General features: G+C 40.0%; 2 protein-coding genes across 4 annotated transcripts in view; both read right to left on the bottom strand.

Moving 5' to 3' along the window:
• Positions 1–154: 154 nt before the first annotated feature.
• Positions 155–9,881, bottom strand: tprg1l (tumor protein p63 regulated 1-like). The gene is made up of 7 exons (XM_057826402.1): positions 9,814–9,881; positions 9,481–9,724; positions 9,073–9,164; positions 8,725–8,775; positions 3,858–3,983; positions 3,443–3,596; positions 155–897 (listed from the first exon to the last, which is right to left on the bottom strand). The coding sequence occupies exons 2-7, from the start codon at positions 9,706–9,708 to the stop codon at positions 703–705; spliced, it is 846 nt and encodes a 281-aa protein (XP_057682385.1). The 5' UTR covers positions 9,709–9,724; positions 9,814–9,881; the 3' UTR covers positions 155–702.
• A 2,473-nt stretch (positions 9,882–12,354) lies between these two features.
• The window catches only part of prdm16 (PR domain containing 16), a 193,275-nt gene continuing 186,174 nt past the window's right edge, over positions 12,355–19,455 (bottom strand). For 2 of the 3 annotated variants that reach the window (XM_057817965.1, XM_057817981.1), the window contains 2 exons: positions 19,197–19,377; positions 12,355–15,179 (listed from right to left, as the gene is read on the bottom strand). In XM_057817965.1, coding sequence (XP_057673948.1) covers positions 15,045–15,179; positions 19,197–19,377 — 316 coding nt within the window. In that variant the 3' untranslated portion in view covers positions 12,355–15,044. The remainder of the gene's footprint in view (positions 15,180–19,196; positions 19,378–19,455) is intronic. The other variant, XM_057817972.1, reaches the window with a different exon arrangement.

Raw genomic sequence — 19,455 nt, 5'->3', positions numbered from 1 at the left:
CTTATAGTCAAAAATGGTATTTGAAATTGCTAACTGGGATATCAGATGCAAACACTGTACAAATTTGTTAGGTGTTGTATATTATTTGATATAACTCAATGCTGAAGCAGCTAGTCTATTGTTCGATGGAAATGTAAACATTAGAACAAGAAAAAGGTCACATAGGACAATTTATTGTTTCCAGTGTGAGGAATTTTATATCCCACATTAAACAAGCCCGAGTTGTTAGAATGAAAGTGGTCATCATCACTTCCCTAGCAATTCTTATTCCACTTAAACATGTGACTTGACACATATATATTTCCCATTCCAAGAATCTGCACGGTGCCCTCGTGATCGCATTGTTTCATCTAACACTTGGCACTGCACTTAAAACCACTGCAAATCTTTGGCAATGATTTTGGCTTTTAACAGTTAACGCTAAAATAAGTAGTTAAAGATTGTAATACAGAATTTAAGAAATAAGGCAGAAGCAAATGCTTATTTTTCCTCAAACATTTGTCACATACCCATACAGTCAAAGGGTCCATGCAAGTCTTGAAGGAAAGAGACGGGTGCTAAAAACAAATGAGTAGACAGTCCATGCAAGTCTTCAGCCGGCTGACCACTCGTCTGATGCAAACAACTTGTTTCGTGTCACTTTCACGATCTTTGAGCTGCACACAGACAAACAAGGCTCCTCTCCCATTGGGAAAACCGTCTCTAAAAACCAATCTTGCCACGAGTCATGGAATAGCCCAATTTAGCCTCATTATTGATAAAGGACATTATCCCCAAGTAGGTCTCGATGAGAAGTGGTCTCTCCAGGATCAGGACTCCATTGGCACGACCAGGGATGGGGTGCTCTTTATGGGCTCTCTTCACCGCCTGCACCAACTGGGTCCTAAAGTTGTCCAGCTGCACAAGTACATAGGCGGACAGATAAATAAATACACGGCGGTGACCAAACGTCCTCGTTTGCCCGGACATGTCCACTTTTTACATCCTGTCCGGCAGGGTTTTATAAATTCATGAAAATGTCTGGTTTTAATGTGTCATGGGACACATTAGCGTGTGTTGAAATTGACTGACACTTTGCACAAAAAAAATACAGTACTGTGCTGCCAGTGATGTGTTCCCAGAGAGCCTGCCCAGTTGTTAAGACTTTTATTACGATCAATACGTATATAATCAAATGCTCATGTACCCAAAAGAGTAGTTGAAAATGCCTTTATTCTACTTTAATTACAAATTTGCGCATGCGTGCACAGTCACAGACTTGCTTTATCATGGCGTTAACTGTCAATTCTCATTGACAAACAAACCTTCGTCCTGACAGGACCCAACAGGCTACAGGTACACTTGCTAAACTTACTTTTTGGCAACTGGTGACTTCTGTCGGAGCTTTGTACTGGTGCGATCTGTAAAATCTCGTTTGGTGTTGCATTTTAGCAATGTTTAATTTTGCCTTAGCTACCGATGCTCGCTATTTGGATAGCTGTCAGTGAGCTAAGCTGCACTAGGCATTATGGGAAATGTAGAACTGCTGCGTTTAGGAAAATGCTGGTTGAATCGTTTGTCATTTTATTTTGGTTATTGTTTGCGTGTAATCTAGAAGAAGAGAATAACAATTGAGTAGGAATAACAGTAATTTATAAAAATGTTTAGTTGGCACATAGCCTACTGTTTGTGTGTATTGACTAAATTTCCATTGGTCTGCATTATATGATTATTTTTCATCATTATTTAATTCCAGTTTTGTGTTTTTTTGCGTTTTTATTGTTCGATGTAAGGAATACCGTAATTTCCCGAATATAAGGCGCACCCGTGTCTAATGCGCACCCCAAATTTACTTGTAAAATCTAGGGAAAAGTATTGCACCCGTTTATAACGCGCACCCTAATTTTAGCACCAATAAATAGAAGGATACAAGAAAACAAAGCTCGTGTACAGATACAGAAATGTCATTTTACTGACTGGTGAAACACCGCACAAGCATAGCATATTGGTAGTTCAAAACATTACCATAAACTGACAATATTTACGGTAATAATATGATTTGACAACTTCTCCAACTTACCAGAATCTAGGAGAAAAAAAAAAACAGATGTGACTTTTCTTTTAAAGGCTGCTGTATAACTTGCTCGTTTCATCATGATGAATAAATGTTTCTTCCATGGATTAATATGGTAAAATGAACGTGAGAACGTAAGTCGGAAATCCGAGAGAGCTCATCGCTGTCGACACGACACTAACAATAGGAACTATTGTTATTTGGGTTTGAGTTTCCCGAGGGACAGATATAGTTAACGGACACACACAGGAAGTCTGTGTTGTTACGTTTTTTATGGTCCGAGTTGCGGAGCTGCAATAAACGTTGACTCAAATAAGTTCAACAAATTCTGTGCTTTATGAAGAGTGAAAAAAGCAGAATTTAACACAGACGAAATCATTCGGCCGATCAGAGTGAAGTATTACCGTAACAAAATGGTGACGTCACGTACCGTAATGGTCGGCAACGGCTCGCCGCATACGTTTCTTCAACACAACGTGGCCGTGATAGAACAATATGTCTATGAGATTCATGACGCATTAAGCCCCCGAACTATTTTCAATTTGTCCGTTTTACCCTGGAAACCCCCGTTTACAGATGTCACGCAACCGCTTTTGTTTCAACCTAGCCATAAAAAGAAGGTAAGTAATTATATTTATTATTCAAAATGTCTGTCATTTTTAGCTTAGAATCATGAATTGATGTCTAATATTTAGTTTAAAAAAAAAAGACTTTAAAAAATTATTCACTCGCATATTTTAAACTTTTAAACAAATGACGTCACAATGAAAAAAATGGCGTCTTTAAAAAAGTCACGGATATCTAGCTCATAACTATCGCTTGATTGTATTTTTTTTTTTGTTACCGGCGCATTTCCCCCCAATATTTTAGATGATAAATAATTGATCCAAACAAAGAAAAATTTAAAAACAACAACAACAGAAAAACGTTTAAAGGGGTAAATATATGAAAAGGAAAATCTCAACGCCCAAATTTTTCTTCCCCCAGAAAATTGAGATGATGTATCACAAATGAATATGGGACAAATTTGAGTTTGGCCAAATTTGGGGTCTCAGAGCAGAACTTCAAGTTACCTGAGTGTTTTCCACCATATATATAACAACTAAAAACCCAATCCTTTTTACCCGATTCCAGTCCTCTGAAAAATGGCCCGATTTTCGATCAGGTGATCGGATTGGTGAAATCCCTAAAAGCATCCATGGTAATTTCACTTTTGGGTGCAGCCTTTCATCACAAAGTTGCCTATTTGGTTGACTTACAAAATCAAGGTACAAATCAAATCCAACATGATGAAACGAATAGTCATTGACTTTTGAGGTTGTGCTTCCCCTCATGTGCAGAGTGAGAGTCCATAATATGTGGGCAAACCTAGACCAAAGTTGATTTTACCTGGCAGAGGGACGCAACCTTCTCATCTGCGTGGGCCATAGGATGCTCAGTAAAGGTAGCGTAGGGCATATCTGTGGACCACGGGTTCCAGCGGTTCAAGAAAGAGGCCCGGGGACGTTTGTCCCACTGGACGCGAATCCCGACACCTTCTCTCCTATAACACACAGCCTTCTTTGAGAAGTAGCGCACAAACATGCAAAACCGTAATTGTTGCCGTCGCTGTATTCCTTCATATATGATCCCCAAGCAGTTTACTTTGATTTTTGAATACTAAGTGGTCGCAATAGGAAATATAGAAATTTTTACTTCGTATGACTGATGTTGTCGATTTTTTTTTGTTTTTGTTTTTCCAGATACAATGCAAAAATGCAGAGATTAAAAGATTTTAATCAAGGGTCAAATGAGGCCTGCTTACTTGTTCAGGGATTTGGGTGGGAACTCAAACTCGCCGACTGAGATGGTGTCAACGGCGTTGAGCGAGATTCTGACGACCTGCTGACACAGCAAGTTGATGAAGTCGTATTTGCACACCAGCAAGGACCTGCAAGTGTAAATCAAATCGAAATATAAGGGGGACACCTTTTTTAAGTTAACGCTTTAACACTTGCATACAAATACAGCAGTTTGTTATCAAGCACAAAATTAACCAAGTACATAGGTACCTCTACATACGAAGTAAATTCGTTCCAGGACCTTGTTTGTAAGTCGAAGTGGTCGAATGTCGAGCAGGATTTTCCCATAAGAATACATTATAATTCCATTAATTCGTTCCACAGCCCCAAAACCTACACTAAATCCTTAATAAATACTGCTGTTACTGTTGCATATTGCAAATAGCAAAGAGCAAATCAAATACTTCCTGAATAAAAATCGGAACAATAATATAATAATAGTAATTATAATAATAATAATAAAAATAACTGTTTAACAAATCGGGTTCTAATGTGGCAGTCGTATTTTGTGTTGTGTACCTGAACGCACCGCGGGACTGGCGGCAGAGTGAGAGAGTGCAGTTGAGATAGTATTCCTTTTACTTTTAACGTCCTACTTTTGCAGACAGTTGGCGTGTTTTTTTGCACATGTTCTAAAATAAATGATTAAAAACCTGACGAAGCTGGCGAACTCTTTAGAAATGTTTGTCACCTTTACTTATAAAGACTGGCAAACAGAGGTCGGAAGAGTATTGTCAAGCAGTTCACCGACGCGCACTCCACGCTCATATTTTTCCATCGGTAAGGCTCACCTGTTTTCTTTTTTTCATCACATGCTTTAACATTCTTGGAACCCATGTTGATTTATCTCAAGAAAATCCGCCGTGTGCGCATCTTGCGGGAAAACAATGAAATTGCGACAATGTCATAAATCGTCGTATTTCGAGCATTCCGTCGGATGTAGAAACAAATGGCGAGTCAAAGTTTACGTCGGATGTCGAAAATATCGTGTGTCGAAGCAATCGTATGTCGAGGTACCGCTTGTAAATTCTAAATAAACTGGTCACATACCCCCCCCCCCCCCCCCAAAAAATAAAAATTGTATGTTAATGAGGTGCTTTGCACTTTTGCCTACTAGTACAAAACAGCTGAGTTAGTATACAGTAACCATGTCTACACTGAATTTCTCAGCCAGTGACGTAGCAATTACGATGGCCAAATTTACAGAAGAAAAGAATTTGTTTGAAAGCGGCAGCCAAGCAACTATTTTTATATACTGTGATCCCATTTTTTCGAGATTAATGGGGACGAGAACTCGCCGCGAAGTGAAAAAACCTCAAAGTAGTGCCCCCCCTCACAAAAAATATTTTGTGTGTGTTCAATGTATTTATTCAGATTTATCATTGGAAAGAGATACATATAAGACATGCACATAAGCACTTCAAATGTAATAATTACGATAAGTTTCATACACTGCCAATGGGAAAACCCACTGCCAATGGGAAAACCCATTGGCAGTGTATCAAATACTTGTTCTCCCCACTTACTGTCCCACCGAGAAAAATGGTTATCTTTATTAAATGTTTCATTGAGTGAGTCCACTTAAATCTGTTCAAACTGCTCACTTACACACAATGAGTTGCCGCAGCAACTGTTTAACAAGTTAAACGATGTTGACGTATGCGGCAATTTGAAGTTTCGGGCCTACAAGCGTCCCTGGCAAGATAAAACCTTAACTGTCTGTCAATCATTGTTAACTTTAATAAGCAACACTAGTGCACTGCCTGACCAAGAAAAGCGTTAGGAGCGAGAATGAGAGAGTACGTGGTCGGATCGGGACACCGCTATAAAATACTGCATTTATTTTTTTTTTTTCTAATTGAAAAAAAAAATCTGCGATGGACTGAGGGCGTGAAGTTTGAAGTGAGAAGTAGCAAGGGATCACTGCAGTTCCTCGGCCCAAGATAAGCACTATTAGCAGATCTTTTCATTAGCCAAAAATGTTACTAGAATTAGTTGCTGACAATAATGGAAGATGTTGACGACTGGTTGGAGGGTGTTTGTGTGATTGTCTTTAACCTAAGGATGGTCACTTTTTCCCTCCAAACTTTTCCCTAATAGAAGCAAGTCAACCAGTGGGATAGGCTTGAGAGGAAACGGCAGAACACAGGCAGGAATGAGCTGGCAAAATCCAGCGCACTGGTTATAGTTTCAACAAAAGCCACAAGTCATATTAACGCAGTAGTTATACGGCTCTATGAGGGATTGGCTCATTAAGACACACCCAACCTCCAAAAAAACCTGTTTTATCACAGTTGCTGCCAAATTGTAATTCTTTACACTTAGGGCATTGTGATGGAAGCATGTCACTGAGATGGTCAAAGGGTTTCTATGAAGAAATAAACAATGGTATTTCTACTGCAGAATTTGAAAATCCTGTCAGCAGTCATACAAAATTCTCCCCTCATTCAATATTGATTCTAGGCCAATCTTGTAAAGCCCACAAATCGGATGTGTGACAGTGTCACATAAAGAAGGAAAGCCAACTTGCAGGTAAAGAATCAGTGAATGTTTATACACTTTATTGTAATGCTATATTAGCCCATTTAAATAGCACGAAAACAAATCTATTAACCCTCTTGAATTTCCTTGTTATCAGAGACGGGAGGAACTCAGCCAACTTCTTCTGTTGATCTGTGATGGTATTTTGTAGTTTCATGTCTGCCTATATTAATTGGGGCTAGTAAACTCACTGGTGTGCTGTTGAAGTGTTACTCTAACCCTAAAACAGTTTGGGAAGATATATGCAAAACAAACATTTACGTTTACAAAATTAGAGGCCGTTTGTATGGTTGGGGTGCTGGGTGAGAGGATTTTTTTTTTTAGCTGTCCTGCGCAGTATTCTGCTACAATATTTGAATTCATGACCGTATACTAATTTATGAACAAAAAAAACTAAGCCGTTCCCAACCCCAACTTGAACAGATCATTGAATTTGTTTTATTTTTCTGAAAGGTTTTCCTTTTGATAACAGCAACCTATAAAATATTACTATGAAAGCTGCTGCTTAATAGTACCATACGTTTGTTTTTTGTGCGGCTGTGCAGTGAATTTCATGCACAGTCCTGGCTCAGACATCACAGACAAGGCATTATGGGGGGGCTGATTTTGGTGATTTAGGAGCAGTGTTCCAAGGCAATAAGTTCTTTACAGGCTGCTCCGAAACTGATTGATACTCTCTTGTGGGGGGTTTCATTTCCTTCTTCGTGAAAAATGCACCATCTTAATTAGGGGTTGGGCATCGAGCATCGATGGGATCCAGGACAAACACTCTGATGCTCCTGGAACCGTTCAAATGTTTACATTTCAATTCCATGTTTTGGTGCCCTGGCCGCTGAGAGGAAAAAATGTGACTGCCGGACACCACAAAGAAGCAGCCACATGAAGCCCGTGTTTGTGCGTTGCAACTTGATTTCAACCATGGACACGATGCGGCGGCTCTCAAAAGTTTGGCTCAACATCACAAAGAAAAATGACCAGTCAGCTCAGTGCGTTTTTTGAAACACAGCATGCAAACATGCAAAGGTGGCTGCACAACCAATATGATTCAACGCCTCCGGCTTCATAGAATACAAATGCCGAATAGTGCATAGCTGAGTGCCGCGTATTTGACCCGCTGCAGTCAGAACCAGGTAGGTAAAACAATAAATTATGTCTGTCTTCTGCTGCCCCCGTGACCTGACCCCGGATTAAGCGGTAGATGATGGATGGATGGATGGATGGAATAGTATCACAATAAGACGTATTATTACATCAGGCTAATGTAGCTACTGTATATAAGCAGCTACGTACTCTATGTAGTGCGCTGCCGCCTCCATTAAAATCAACAGTATTAAAAGCATCTTTTTAGAATCGGCTTTACAAATCACGAAATCCTCATTATTTTGCCTCATCTACATTAAATTATAATCAATAGAATTCACACTAATGCTTCGTCGTGGCTCCCAGCTAAGGTACATGTATCTAAAGTGTGCAGCGGCTTACCCCAAAGTAATATTTGCGACTTTTTCTCGCTTTCTCATATTTTTGCATTGAAGCTTTATCTACACCCAGTGATTGTGTGTTCTCTACTGCAAGAGACACTATGTATCCAGAACGCTCACGCTTACTGTCTGAGAAGGCAGATATGATCATTTTCCTCAGCAAAAATGGTTTTATATTTTAAACTGTACCGCTGCAAATCTGAACCGGTTTTAAAAAGTTGCTTTTTTGTTTATTTGTTTCATATTCTGCACCAGGTTAGCCCATTAGTGGGAGCTCAATAACATGTAAAAAATGCCTGCAGCATAAGACACTCTAAAACATAGGCAAAAGAATATGTGTCAATGTTTTCTCGGTGAGCTTTTGAAAAATAAACATCTTTGTGAAAGTCCACTAATGTGGAAAGACACATCATATTCAAGTTCAAGGACTGATATTTATATACAAGTTAAAAATAGCCCTGTGAGAAATTCATAGTTAATTGAAAGTTCATAAAATTTTAAAAATAATTTAAAAAAATAATCGAGGAGTTAAGAAATTAATATAAACTATGCAATTTTTTTTTTTGCCCTGCCGATTAAAAGAATCGGAATCGAGAATCAGTTGGAACCAGAACCGAAACGTGGCATCGGAATCGTTCAAATTCAAACGATGCCCCACCCTAATCTTAATAACACTACAGGACAGATCCTTTAGTCGATCAGGCAACTATTTAAAAAGTGTGTGTGTGTGTGTGTGTGTGTGTGGTGCATGTCTGTTTCAACAGAAATAATGTGATGATAAACTGATGACTTGAGCTTTATTACTTACCTGTCTGTGATTAGGACAAGTCTTTCCTTTTCGTTATTCCAGTGGTCAATCCTGCGCATATGATTGGCAGGTCAGTCTGACATGATGATGCACCATTTCATAACAACAATAACACTCACCAGTCCCAATCAACTTCGGGTAACAAAAAAACCCAAAAAAAAACAAAAGCCAAAGGTTTTAGCAAATTTGTTTAAATTATTAAGATACATCACAAATATCTCAAATCTTTTTCTTTTGAAATAACAGTAGGTCCTTAGTGAGAACTTAGGTCTTGGAGCTAAAAAGTACTGGTTTGAGTACATCTGATAAACTGTAATGGCATGGTTTATGATAAGAATTAAGACTTACTGCGCCAGAAGCCAGACGCTTAGCACCTCTCCATCCTCAGAGGGAAGAGCCACAGTCCTGATGTCGCTTACTGCCTGCTCAATGGTACCTGGCTGACATCAACATGAAACATCATGGGTCAACCTCATCACACTTACATTATCACCATCACCTCACTTATCTCCTATAAAGGAAGAATGTTCTTTACAAATGTCTACTGTGCTATCTATGGGGACCAATGAGAATAACAGAATTTAGAATGATCTATTTTGGGGAATTTGTGAGAAATACACTCACATCCGTGACGCTGATGTACTAACCACTACTCCTCCGCGCCGCATTTTACACAACCAGCAGTGACTGAGTTGGAGATAGGAGAGCAAGCTTTTTGCATGACGAATCAAAGTGTAAATGACATGGACGCCGTACCCGGAACACAAAGTAGTCCTTGACTTTGGCTTGCATTGTGGGGTTTTGTACGTGGAAAGGCGTCAGCGTTTGCAGCGGCCCGCAGCAAGCTGCAGAGGCTCCGTGTCCCAGGCTACGCCCGGCCTCCAGCGGCGTGAATGCAACCTCCACTCCTTCCTCAGCCTCGGCCGGTAGGAGAACCGCGGCTCCCGGACTCTCGGGCTCCACTGTGTCGTTAAGCTGAAGCATGCTTACGAAGGAGCTACTGTACGAACGACACAAGGGTGGAATTGTTATGTCGTGAAAGCAACATCACCCATTGCGTACCAATAATGTTTTGATAGTAATACTTGCTTCTCTTCCGCCTTTGAGCTCCCTCTTAAAGGGACAGTCACCTATTGGCATGTCCGCCTAACCTGGTGAGTGCTCAAGAAAAACTGACAACTTTATGATGCAAAGTACTGTATTAGTATAACCAATAACGTAACACACGCACGAAATAATGAGAGGAAGAAAATATAGTATTTGCTATTTCTATTCAGGTATAAGTTCTTTTATTTCACCAAGTGGTACTGTACTTTTTATTTTATTTATTTTTTAATGGAGAACAAAGAATTGAAAGTAGAAGTGTAGTGATCCCTCATTTTTCGCGGTTAATGGGGACCAGAGCCCACCGCAATAAGTGAAAAATCGCGACGTGGCGCCCCCACCCTTCCCAAATGTTTAAAATTTTTATTTATTTATTTATTTATTTGTGTGTGTGTGTGTTCAATGTATTTATTCAGATTTATTATATAAAAGAGATACATACAAGACATGTTTTTCCTCTTTTTCCCCCAAAGTAGAATAAAAAAAAAACTTGTGTGTATAATTTAATATATGGTTTTTAAGCACTTCAAATGTAATTATTATGATAAGTTTTAAACATGTTACTGTCTCACCAAATTATTTTTAAAAAAGAAAAAAGTAGACGCACAACCCATTTTTTAAAAAGTTGAAAAATGCTTTTCTTCACTAAATGCTTAATTGAGTGAGTGCACTCAAATCTGCGCTAGCTGCTCACTTACACAGCAACTGTTTAACAAGATAAATAATGTTACCGCATGCGGCGCTTTGAAATCTCGGTTTACCAGCGTCTCTGGCAAGATCAAACCTTAACTGTCCGTCAATCATCTTTAACTTTTATAAGCAATTCCAGTGCACTGCCTGACCAACAAATAGCAGGGAAAGAAAGGGAGAGTGAGACTACGCGATTGGCACGTGACAGCTCATCTGTATTTATTCATTTTTTAATTGAAAAAAAAAAATCCGTGATGGACTGAGAGCGCAAAGTTTGAAGTGCGAAGTAGCGAGGGATCACTGTACTGTATTGACATAGTTGTCATACTGAGAAAATCAAATGACAGAAACAAAAATACTTGTTTTTTTCATGTTGTAAAAAGAATCTTTGGACACCACCACAAATTATTTTCTATCAATCCACCCATTCTGACTTTACCTGAGTTTGAATCACAGGGGAAGCAACTTTTAGCAGGGAAGCTGACTAGTCCTTCTCTCTGACCACTTCATCGTGCTCTTACAGGCATTCCCAGATCTCCAGTTTGTCCTAGGTCTTCCCTGGGGTCTCCTCCCAGTAGGATATTCCTAAAGCACCTCACCAAGAGGCATCCAGGATATCCTGAATATGTGCCCTGGCCACATCATCTGGCTCGCCTCATTGCTCGACTGTTGAGTTCTTCTTGGATGACCGAGCCTGCCTGCTGATTTCACACTCATTCTTCTTGCATCTTTTAACAAGAACCCAGATAATTTTAACTCTTCACTTGGAGCAGGACATCATTTGTGACCTAGAGAGACTCCACTTTTTTGTCCGACTGAGGACGATGGCTTCAGATTTAGGGATGCTGATTTTCATCCCAACTGCATCACAATGCTACTAACTGCTCCATCAAGAGTTGGAGGTCAGGAATTGGTGAAACCAACAGAATTACATAATCTTCTAAATAGCAGAAATGTAATTGCCGAGCCCACCAAACCGGACCCCATGATGCCTCGGGATAACCTAGAAATTCTGTCAATGAAGGTTATGAACAGAGCCCCTAATAAGGGCTTACTTGGTGGAGTCCAACCCTCATTGGAAAAGAATTTGATTTATTGCCGGCTATGCGGATCAAACTCTGATACTGGTTGTGCAAAGACCCAGCAGCCCATGTCAGGTTCCCATTACCAGTAAGAACTTCTCAACCCCATGCACCAGCTCTGTCTCCTTCCGTGTCCGCGAAGTGATTTTTCCATCTTCTATCAAATGTAAAAATGAATACTTTCAGTTATATGGTCCAAATTTTGCATTTTTAAATTGCAAATATGTAGACATCTTCCAAGATATGATGGGAAGCAAGGGCTGAACGGTGTAAAACTGGTTTAACCAGATGCCTCACAGTTCTGAGATTAATGGTTCAATGCCAGGCTCTGAGCTACCCGTGTATGGAGTTTGCATACAATTTGCATGTGTACTCTGGTTTCCTCCAATATCCTAAAACATGCATGCCAGGTTGATTGAACACTCCAAATTCTCCTAGAGTGTAGTTGTTGAGTGTGTAAGGTTGTATGTCTATGTGTGCCATGTGATTGGCTGGGAAGTTAAGGGTGCACCTTATTTCCTGCCCATTGCTAGCTAGAATAGGATCCAGCACCCTACGAGGGGTTGTGAGGATAAGAGGTACCGTATGGAAGACGAATAATTGATGGTAAGAAAGCAACATGGAAATGCTAAAAGCAACAGTTGTCTTCTTGTACGCTACCAAAAGAAAGCAGGTTCAGAGACAAGAGGTCAACTACACACAAGAAGGCCAGAGCCTCGGATTGAACCATTAATTAGAACTGTGAGGGGATGTGCTAACCACTTATTGTGCCACCAACAAAAAATAAAATAAAATGTATTGGTGGGCATTCAATTTAAAAAGCACACAGGTTTTATTGCATATCAATTTCATGTATAAATTCTTCATAGCATTGGAAAGATTACATTTGGTATACATTGCTATTCTACAGAATTAACATCAGTCATGTCTTTTCAATGAAATTTCTCTAAAGTACATCTTCAATAATCACAAGCATCAAAAGAACTGCAATTTCAGAATTGTTCAGTATTATTCTACAATCCTTTGTTTTTCATTGTCTTCTCCCACGATTCTTTCTTTTACGTCTTTAAGAGCCACCTGCCCAAATGTGTAAGGCAGTCAAAAACTTGGAAGTCAAACATACTAAACCTAACCACATTTACAATAAGTGCATCTACGGATTTCTTTTTTTTTCTTCTTCTCATTTTTTTCCCCATTTTTTTATTTATTTGATACACAATTCACCAATGGACATAATTAGGACTGCTAAACACATCATGCACAATATCTGTTTTTTGTTTTTTTGTCAGTTTTCAATAATCATAACATAGGCGATACACAACTCAGATCCAAACAAAACGAGCACCATCCATTTAAACCCATATTTTTCCATGACATTTTTTTCTTCCTTCAGACAAATGCACCATTGTTTTTCCATCTTTAAAATACTATACAATTAAAAGGAAACAATATCAATATTTCTTGTCTCCTGTAACAGTGAGGGGGAAAATAGCAACCGTATTCTAATATCTTGACAACCAACTGCCAGAATACTTTCTGAAGTGGGAACAATGGAATGCTTCAATGCCTTCAATGCCTTTACACAGCACATTCTTATTATAGTAGTCCATGAAATGACATGAATCATTACATAGAGACGACCCATATCTTTACATTTCATAAATGTAAGTAAATGAAGAGATTCATCAAACAAGAAAGAAATGTGTCTTTAGAAAAAAACGAGATGATGCAGCAGTCTTTGTGTAACCAAAGAAAAGTACAGTGTTCCTTCCGTTTTGTCGGAGTTATGAGTCTTCGAGACCTAAGCCTGATCGATGTATGGCTTGGACCCATGTGGTTTTATTAAGTGCGAGTTTGAAAAATACAGCATCAGGCCAAGTTGGAAAAGATGAGAAACCCCACCCAAGATGTCTATCTACAGCTATCTATAGTTCAAAAGATGTCATGCCCTCCCGTGACTTTGTGGACTGCATGGAATGGGTTTGATGCCCTGAAAAGTAGGGGGAACGTCCAATCTAGTCAACAATGATTACAAGATGATTTGTATGAATGAAGGACCAAACAGCAGAATTCTAACGCCTGTTGTAGCAGAAATGTTTTTCTTTCTTCTTCTTTTCGGCCCCTAATTCAGTTGGACAAATAGGTTAGGGCTTTTGGGCATAAAAGATCCAACCCTGCCAGATTGTACTTGTGTAATCGTGTGTGTTATAGTCATTTTGTGACTTTATTGGTAAATGCCCCCAATAATACTTATTGCAGGTGAAATAGGACAGAAGATGGAGGGAAAACTAAACATGACAGGACATTACAGTGCCACTATAGCTACAACTATCATCTATAAATAAAAACAACTTTTTATGGATTCTTTCCATTATGGCACACCAGAAGTGGAGATTCTTAATCCCTCACTGGTGTTTATTCCTTCAGCAACAACAGGAAAAAAAAAGACTAGGACTTTTCCTTATTCTCGGACTCACCACCCCGTACAGAATGAGTGAACAAGCAAAAAATAAATACATACACACACGCTTCTGAAATCAAATATATTGGAGCAAATGGAAATGAAATGATTGTCAGAGAACAAAACATTTTCTATGGGTTATTTGGCACATGTCACCCTTGCTATGAACATCCAAGTTATTTTGTACACCATGTAACATTATCATACAATTTTGGTCCTTCTCTAAAATAATTATATTAATAATTTAGCACGGCAGTGCCGACAACAAAACAATACTGTGGTATCTAAGTGGAAAGTAAGCAAATGATATTACGAGTGAAATAACATGTTTTCCCAAGGGTGATTTTGGACAAATACCAGCTTGATCAGGCTGGGAAATCAACACTAAAATCACCATTTGCTGTGCACATTACAACATCAGTTTGTGTACAGTAATCGTTCATATCCACCCTCACAACTTGTGAGGGGCTGTTATTGATTCTGCAGTCGATGACAATCATCATCGGTGAGGGGTTGCACCTGGAGCCAAACGTGTCACTTCGGGAGAAACACCGCCACCTTGTGGACATGTAGTCAAAATGCTACAGTGCCTTTTTTCTTCCAGGCATCACACGCAGGGCCTTCGGTGACATACAATTCATTTAAGTGTCTACAGAGTGTCACGACAGCCATCCGCTGAGGCCAGGTGAGACGGAGCGCACTTGGGGGAGGATCGGCAAAGTTTCAATGCTGTTGAGAAGCATTCATCATGTGCGTCCTTCACATCAATAGGAGTTTATAGCAGTGCTTTCTCATAGAGTCTACCTTGTCTCTCACACGCACGCACACACACATTACACGCACGCACGCACACTCCGAATGCATGTGACACTGAATTCTCCGCTCTTCACGCCAACTTGTGTCCACTTCACTTTTGTCTCAATGCAAAGTACTCTTCCTCCCTCCGTCTACTACACCAACCTCCTTTTTTTATTCTCTCGGGTCTAGATGTGGTTGAGCGGGTGAAAGCTACTTGTCTCAGAAGGCCCACCTCCCATGCCCAGCCAAGCGTCCAGAGAGTTCTGGGAGGGCGCGTGCAAAGGGTTGTTGTCGGAGAGAGACAGCATCATTGCATAAGCCTACAAGAGATCACAAGAATGTTGCAAAAAAGTTCATTTGAGGCAAACTGAACTTTGATTGGTTCTACAACACAGCTTTTCCTATCGACTGCTTTTTCTTTGACAGCACAGTGATCATACTTAAAACAAATACATTAATAAAAAATACACTAATACACAAAATAAACATTTTAAAAGTATTGTATGTTGGGATAAACCGACAAAATCAACAATTGTTGCCCCTCCCCCCTTTTTATTTTATTTTTTTAACCCCTTTTAGCAACACACCAAAACGACTAAACAGTAGCTCTTGAAATATTCACGAATTGGTGCTCATATCATTAAAAAAGGTGTTTTTTGTATTTTTGAAATGTTTTCATTGTTTGACTTATTGAGTACAATGTATCAAAGTCTTCAGAGCCACAATAATAGTTCAAACATCAATGCAGTAAATGTGTTCATGTATTCAGATTTAGCATTGGAAGGAGATACATATAAGACATGTTTTTTCACTTTTTCCCCAAAGTATGTTTAAAAAAAAAATGCATTTATACAGTGGGGCAAATAAGTATTTAGTCAACCACCAATTGTGCAAGTTCTCCTACTTGAAAAGATTAGAGAGGCCTAATTGTCAACATGGGTAAACCTCAACCATGAGAGACACAATGTGGAAAAAAAAACAGAAAATCACATTGTTTGATTTTTCAAGAAATTATTTCCAAATTAGAGTGGAAAATAAGTATTTGGTCACCTACAAACAAGCAAGATTTCTGGATGTCAAAGAGGACTAACTTTCTCTAACGAGGTCTAACAAGGCTCCACTCGTTACCTGTATTAATGGTACCTGTTTTAACTCATTATCGGTATAAAAGACACCTGTCCACAATCTCAGTCAGTCACACTCCAAACTCCACTATGACCAAGACCAAAGAGCTGTCGAAGGACACCAGAGACAAAATTGTAGACCTGCACCAGGCTGGGAAGACTGAATCTGCAATAGGTAAAACGCTTGGTGTAAATAAATCAACTGTGGGAGCAATTATTAGAAAATGGAAAACATACAAGACCACTGATAATCTCCCTCGATCTGGGGCTCCATGCAAGTGCTCACCCCGTGGCGTAAAAATGACAAGAATGGTGAGCAAAAATCCCAGAACCAGACGGGGGGACATAGTGAATGACCTACAGAGAGCTGGGACCACAGTAACAAAGGCTACTATCAGTAACATATTGCGCCAACAGGGACTCAAATTCTGCACTGCCACGTGTCCCCCTGCTGAACAAAGTACACGTCCAGGCCCGTCTGCGGTTCGCTAGAGAGCATTTGGATGATCCAGAAGAGGACTAGGAGAATGTGTTATGGTCAGATGAAACCAAAATAGAACTTATTACAGAGGTTCTCTTGCTTGGAGGAGGAACACTGAATTGCATCCGAAGAACACCATACCCACTGTGAAGCATGGGGGTGGAAACATTTGGGGCTGTTTTTCTGCAAAGGGACCAGGATGACTGATCTGTGTAAAGGAAAGAATGAATGGGGCCATGTATCGAGAGATTTTGAGTGAAAATCTCCTTCTATCAGCAAGGGCATTGAAGATGAGACGTGGCTGGGTCTTTCAGCATGACAATGATCCCAAACACACAGCCTGGGCAACAAAGGAGTGGCTTCGTAAGTAGCATTTCAAGGTCCTGGAGTGGCGTAGCCAGTCTCCGAATCTCAACCCCATAGAAAATCTGTGGAGGTAGTTGAAAGTCCGTGTTGCCCAACGACAGCCCCAAAACATCACTGCTCTCGAGGAGATCTGCATGGAGGAATGGGCCAAAATACCAGCAACAGTGTGTGAAAAGCTTGTGAAGAGTTACAGAAAACGTTTGGCCTCAGTTATTGCCAACAAAGTGTACATAACAAAGAATTGAGATGAACTTTTGGTATTGACCAAATACTTATTTTCCACCATGATTTGCAAATAAATTCTTTAAAAATCAAACAGTGTGATTTTCTGTTTTTTACCCCACATTCTGTCTCTCATGGTTGAGGTTTTCCCATGTTGACAATTACAGGCCTCTCTATTATTTTCAAGTGGGAGAACTTACACAATTAGTGGTTGACGAAATATTTATTTGCCCCACTGTATATATATATATATATATATATAAATGTTTTTCAAGCACTTCAAATGTAATAATTAATGATCAGTTTTAAACATAACTGTCCCACCGAATCATTTTTGAACAAGAATAAAGTACTGTAGTAGAAAAATGCTTTGCTTTATTAAATGCTTCTCTGTATCTACCTTGGCTGCAGAATCACTTCTGGCATTTATTTCCACAACACAACAGGTGTACAAAGCATACCCATTCGTCAGAACACCGGCTGCCTCGAACGCCTTTACACGCACACACATTCATTCCAGGGCGCGCTTCCTTCATGAAGCAAGTGCCTAACAAGTTAAACGATTATTGAAACATGCGCCGCGTTTGAAGTCCGCTTCTCTGGCAAGATCAAACACAACCCTCTATCAACATCGTTAACTTTAATAAGCAAGTGCCGCAGAGGAACAAAGAGCTGGGAGAAGGAGGGAGCGACAGTGACACTATAGGCTATCAGTTCAGGACAGGGAAAGCATGAAGCAAAAAAAAAGTTTGTGTATCAAAAAAATTTAAATCATCGCACGTCCTTGCGGTGGGACTATTGCGCATGCACATATCGTGATGGCGATGTTTATCGTTCAGGCTTAGTCCACGGCAAGCGCCACATAGCCTGACGCAGACTCTGTCAGGAAGTGGAAAGCAGCAAGCTTATTTATTATTGTCCCAAGCACCAATGTGTTTATTTCCTATTCAAGGAGTAGGGGGCATTATAATAGCCGTGTAAACAGTTTTACGGGTTTCGGTGAGAAGGTGAATAGTTCTTGTTGTTGTCCGTGAACTACATTTCCACACAAATGCACATCGAGAGACCATTTAGCTTTGCAAGGAGAGGTATGAGAGTCATTTTTCGAGTGTCTTACAGCTAGCAAATCTTTAAAAAAAGCGCATTTATCACGGTTTTGTCAGCCGTGGCTTGTGCATATCTGTCTGCCGAAACAGCCTGATAGCACAGATAGTGTGCATGCTTTTCTGCTATTGGATGTGTTATAGACGTCAGCGCGGTAGTGCTCTAAAAAGAGAACAAGGCTTTATTTTGGGCCCCGCCTCTCGGCGCAAATTCATTGCCGTTCCGCCCAAAACGGCCACCCACCGCTCACTTTCGGCGAGAATTTTCCTCCCACATACACAATGAATGGGTTGCCGCTGAACCCTTCACAACAGGTTGCCGCTAGTCTGAAACTGCCTTTTGTGTAGAGACTCACTTTTGTCTTATATTCACTACACTGACACAAGTGAGTGGTAAACTTGCTAAGAATATTGTAATGTATGTCATTTGTAAAGTAAATATTATTTTAATATCTCACAGAGTTATACCAAAGAGCAGTCACACGCCTTGCACTATTAATAACCAATGGCGCGGACCATCTCCTCAACCCACAACCGTACACTGTTGCTTTCTGGTCACAGATACCAAACTCTGAGATGGAGACGGGCTTCCTTTAGTAAAAGCTTTGTCCCCTCTGCCATCGAAGCACTTAATAACCACCCACATAACCCTGCAGGGGCCAGCCTTTGTCTCACCTTGTCCACACTCTCCTCATTGGGTTTGTATTCCTGTCCTTGTTTTAATGTTGGTGACTGACAGACTGTTAAAATGAATTTCCTGATGGGACAATAAATGCTATCTATGTATCTCTCTTACACCTATTTGACTGTTAATGGTAAAAAGGGACACAAACTTAACTTTTCCATGTTTGTCCGCAAATTTCATAGGGAGAATGTTTTTTAATGGATGTTTGCTTGTGTTTGCAATCATGGAACAGATACATTCCATTTCCTAGAGGAATCTAAATGAATCAGACTGATCGTATGATGAGCATTCTGGAGCAGATTGTGTTCAGATTTACAGGTTCCACTGTAATTTCTTCAATTAATCTAGTCACATACCTGGGTTTTAGCCTGCCTGTACAACGTCTCTTTCAAGGTCTCCGACTCTAGTGACGTATTAAATATGTCTTTAACGTCAAAATGTTGCTCATCACTGGCCGCTTTACGTAAGCCATCCAGGCCCTTGGGAAAGCTGGGAAGACCTTCAAGGTCCAGGAGGGAACCTTCCTCCTCTAAACACCTACACACCGGTGAGATGGTGGGCCAAATGTGGATGGTTGAATGGACGGGATCAGTACATGGAATGTGGAATGGAATT

This window comes from Corythoichthys intestinalis, chromosome 2 (genome assembly GCF_030265065.1).
Source record: "Corythoichthys intestinalis isolate RoL2023-P3 chromosome 2, ASM3026506v1, whole genome shotgun sequence".
Taxonomy (NCBI): domain Eukaryota; kingdom Metazoa; phylum Chordata; class Actinopteri; order Syngnathiformes; family Syngnathidae; genus Corythoichthys; species Corythoichthys intestinalis.
The sequence above is the reverse complement of the archived record's forward strand: the minus strand, read 5'-3'. Positions and strand labels throughout refer to the sequence as shown.